We start from the raw sequence: 4899 nt of genomic DNA, 5'->3' as shown, positions 1-4899 counted from the left end.
TAGAAGACAAGGAAGAGAGCATGCAAGTATCTCCACTAAGAGTTAAAACTTTGTCCCCAAAATCTGTAGAAAAGGGTGGAAAAAAAGTAAAAAAGCAAGTGGAACCACAAGTTTCAGTCAGAGTGATGCCAAAGAGGGGTGCTGCAAAATCCAACTGTAAATGATGATGAAAGCATTTATATGGAATATAAGAACTGTTAGAACTCACGTAAAGCATTTCACAGGCTTCAATGTTGCATAGACATCATAAATTCACTTTCATAGCTTCGATGGAACCTTTCCAACAGGCTAGGAATGTTGAAGTCTATAAGAGGAAACTAGGAATGAATATTGCTGATGCAAATAGTACTGGCAAAATTTGGTATTTTACTGGGCCCAATGTAGATATGCAAGTTTTGTCATATACAACTCAACAAATCTCTTTAAAATTGGTGCTTCTTGATTAGAATAAATCTTTGGTTATTACTTTAGTATATGCTAAATGTAATGAATCAGAGAGGTTGCACTTACGGGATGACATTTATCGTGTGCGTACTTATTAATCTTCCATGGCTTGTCGAGGGGATTTTAATGTAGTTTTGCATGAAGATGAAGAAGATAGTGGGATTCCAATCCAACCTCAAGACTATGAAGATTTTGCTTTCGTGGAAATTCGTGAATCGATGGAAACCAATTTCAAAGGCGCTCATTTTACTTGGTGGAATGGTAGAGGGGTTGATCGCATCTTTGAGAGGTTGGATAGAGTTTTCATTAATCAACAATTTCAGCAATGGTTTGTATAGGTAGAAGTTGAACATCTCACAAGGAAGTTCGACTCATGCTCCTTGTTCATTACATGGGAGAACAAAGTCAGGCATCTATTAGACCATTCAGATTTCTGAAGTTTTGGATTGAGCATCAAGGCTTCTAGAACATAGTTAGAGATAATTGGTCAAGTAATCTGGATGGCAATCCTTTTATGTTGTTTAAACAGAAACTAAAGCATATAAAAAAGATTCTGTCTGCATGGAACAAGGAAGTTTATGAGGATATTTTCAAGCAGCTGATTATTAGAGAAGAAATTGTGAGGATCAAAGAAGAACTTTTTCAAGGGATCCTTCTCCTTGAACAGAATAGTACTACAACCAAGACAGTCGAACTAAAGAAGTATTTGCATTTTGAAGAGAATTTTGGAGAGAATGCTAATGTTACTTGGTTTGCTGAAGGGGATAGAAATACTGGATTTTTCCATAATCTGGTAAATGGTACAAGGAAGAGGTTACAAATTAAAAGAATTCAGAATTCAAGTGGAGATTGGGTAGAAGATGCTGATCAAGTGGCAGTGGAGGCTGAAGAATTTTCAAAAAATAATTTTCTCAGGAGCAAGAAACTACAGATTTCAGCTTACTTAACCATGTTCCATCCTTAGTGTCTGAGGAAGATAATGAATTATTAGTTGTTGTTCCTACTATTGATGAAGTCAAACAAGCGAGCTTTTTGCTTTGAATGGGGATAATGCTTGTGGTCCTGATGGATTAACAGGCACTTTTTTTCAGGCTTGTTGGCATATTGTTGTCCAGATGTGCTTAATGTGGTTAAAGCCTTTTATGAAGGTCACACTCTTCCTAAATCCATCACTCATACAAATTTGGTTCTTTTACCAAAAAAGCAAGATGTTCATACTTATGCAGATATGAGGCCAATCAGCTTGAGTAACTTTATCAATAAAGCTATATCAAGATTGGTTCATAGTAGATTGGAGGGCATCTTGCCAAGGCTTGTTTCACCAAATCAATCTAGTTTTGTGAAGGGGAGAAGCATTATTGAGAGTGTTCTTCTAACTCAGGAAAGAGTCACAGATATAAGGAAGAGAGGAAAACCAGCAAATGTAATCATCAAGTTAGATATAGCAAAGGCCTATGATAGGGTGTCTTGGTTGTTTTTTATCATAATTCTTCACAAGATGGGCTTTTCAGATGGTTTTGTGGATATGATTTGGAGACTTATAGCTAACAATTGGTATTTTGTGATGATCAATCGTCAGCCACATGGATTTTTTCATTCAACAAGAGGGGTCAAACAAGGTGACCTCTATCTCTAGCACTATTTATACTGTCTACAGAAGTTCTTACAAGGGCCTTGAACAGCTTGTTTGATGATCCAATGTATAGAGGTTTTGGCATGCCTAAATGGAGTACAGATCTAAATCATCTGGCATATGCAGATGACACCATAATCTTTTCCTCAGCTGACAGATACTCATTGAAATTAGTAATGGAAGTTTTGCTAAATTATGAGACTGTCTCAGGGCAAAGAATGAATAGAGATAAGAGTTGTTTTTACATGTATAAAACCTGTGCAATGAGACTAGTTCAAGATGTGACACAAATCACTGGTTTTACAAGAGGTGAGTTTCCATTCAAGTATCTGGGATGCCCAATTTTTCATAGCAGAAAGAAGAAAGCATATTACAATGATCTGATAAAGAAGGTGAAAGACAAGCCTGCAATTGAAAGGCAAGTTGATGTCTTTGAGGTAAAGTTGTGCTCATCAATGTTGTTCTTCAAAGTATGCCAATGTATTTGTTGTCTGCAATGGTCCCTATAAGGTACACTATTCAAGAGTTACATAGGATATTTACCAGGTTTTATTGGAGTAACAAGGAAGATAAAAGGAACAGACATTAGGCCTCTTGGTTAAATATGTGCTATCCAAGACAAGAAGGTGGCATGGGATTCAGATCTCTATTTGATGTTTCAAAAGCACTCTTTGCTAAGCTATGGTGGGGGTTCAGGACTAGCTGCACTTTATGGTCCACATTTATGTGGAACAAATATTGCAAAAGGCAAATTCCAACCCTGGTAGGATGGAAGGGAAAATCTCAGCTCTGGAAGAAAATGCTAGAAGCCAGGGATGATATTGAACATGCCATTTGGGGGGAGCCTAGAAATGGCTCATCTAGCTTCGGTTTGATAACCGGACTAGGATAGGACCTTTGGTTAAGCCGATTCTCGGTTTTCAACTCAATGAAGATATTGAAGAAGTTAATGAAGTTATGACACATGGAACTTGGAACTTTGATACGTTGCATCACACACCGCCCGTGATATTGTTGAACATATCGGTGTCCGAGTTGACTATCAATGATAGGAGATGACTAGTGACAAGGCTTGGTGATTATTAACAAGCATGTAAATTCACAAAGTGAGTAGTGCTTGGGAGGCTATTAGGACAAGAAACAGAAAGTCGGTGTTTTAAAATGATGGGACCAAGGGCTTACCATACAAGATTTCTTTCTTTCTATGGAGGGTCTGGCACCACAAACTTCCAGTTGATGATGTTTTGGCAAGAATTGGTATAAGTATGGTGTCAATATGCAGATGTTGTACCTTTCCCAATAGGAGACAATGACTCACTTTGTTTCTCACAAAGAGTTTGCATCGATATCTGGCAGATTTTTTCATCAGCAGCTAGAGTACAATGACCATTTGTGCAGATTAACCAAACAGTTTCTAAATGGTGGACAGCAAAATGTGGAGCTCAGATGAAACCTATCTGGCAGATTTTTTCATCAGCAGCTAGAGTACAATGACCATTTGTGCAGATTAATCAAACAATTTCTAAATGGTGGACAGCAAAATGTGGAGCTCAGTTGAAACCTATCTATCAGGCTGCTCCTGCAATCATAATGTGGCAGATATGGAAAATAAGGAACACTATTATTCATAGAGGGGTTATGTCAAGAAATAAGGTGATATTTGAGATCAACAGGAATTTATGGCAGCTGGCAAAGTTCAAGTTCTCATGTTTAGATATCCCTCACAGTTGGCCTCTTTTGGTTCAGTTTTTGGAAAAGTATAAACCACAAGTAACAAGCAAAGCAGTAGCATGGAATTGTCCTCCTAATGGTTGGTATAAGTGTAATACAGATGGGGCATACAAGAGCAACACAGGTCAAACTTCATGCAAGATTTTGTATCGGGGAATAGTGAAGGAAACTTAGTGCATGCTTGGACAAGCATTATTCCGTATGCATCCCGTATTGTTGCCGAGGCAAGAGCAATTCTTGAGGGGTAGAATATTGTGTTGCAAATCAATTGTTTCCCTCCGATAGTGGAAACAGACTCACTCTTAATGACAAAGGTTTTGAATGATGAATGGGAGATACCTTGGAGGATTTGTATGATGGTGCAGTTGATTCAGGATTGGAGAAATAAAGGAACCATACAGATTGTCCATATACTCAGAGAAGGCAACAAATTGGCTGATTGTTTAACTAATATTACTGTTCATTTTGCAGGTACTTTCCACATAACAAATTATCAGGAACTCCCATCAGTGGCTAAAGGAATTCTAAATGCTGATAAACATAATATGCCTAGCTTTAGATTCAAGAAACAGCATGTTAGAGAACCAGACTGAACTTCAAATGATTTACAAATGCATAATTACTGATATCTTGCATACAACATATCACAGTCAGGCTGGAAACTTTTGTCATCAGCTCATATCTATAAACTTAGTTGCTAGTGTAGTTCTATATAATGTGTGGTATCAACTCTCAGTTCAGTCTATTGGAAGAACTACATTAGCAGCCTAGAATATGGTATGTTAGCTCATTTTCATAAACCCTGGACAGACAAAGAAGTATTCAGAAACTACACTTGACACTAAGATTGACTAACACAGCCTAGTCCATGTTGGAAGGATTCTTCTATTGGTATTATGATTCCATAACCACCTGGTGAGTGCTTTGAGGTGATTTGAAATGGCATCGGACCAAGACTGGATTAACAGCAGTAATTAAGTCAATAGTAGTGTTTAGATTAATGTTTCTAGTCTATTGTGAGGCACTTTTGGCCTCTGTTGTTTTCTTGCTTTTTATTTTTTGCTTCTGTACAAATTTTTTCTTATGAATAA

At 37.5% G+C, this 4899-nt stretch overlaps 1 protein-coding gene across 1 annotated transcript; it reads left to right on the top strand.

Annotated features, from left to right (window-relative positions):
• The first annotated feature begins 548 nt into the window (after positions 1–548).
• Positions 549–4401, top strand: LOC132038037 (uncharacterized). Its single transcript, XM_059428761.1, has 6 exons — positions 549–776; positions 974–1395; positions 1522–1998; positions 2127–2514; positions 3584–3932; positions 4280–4401. Exons 1-6 carry the CDS (start codon positions 549–551, stop codon positions 4399–4401), a joined length of 1986 nt encoding a protein of 661 aa, XP_059284744.1.
• Positions 4402–4899: the final 498 nt, after the last annotated feature.

Source organism: Lycium ferocissimum, chromosome 11 (genome assembly GCF_029784015.1).
Source record: "Lycium ferocissimum isolate CSIRO_LF1 chromosome 11, AGI_CSIRO_Lferr_CH_V1, whole genome shotgun sequence".
NCBI classification, from domain to species: domain Eukaryota; kingdom Viridiplantae; phylum Streptophyta; class Magnoliopsida; order Solanales; family Solanaceae; genus Lycium; species Lycium ferocissimum.
This window is presented reverse-complemented; position numbering and strand designations above follow the sequence as displayed.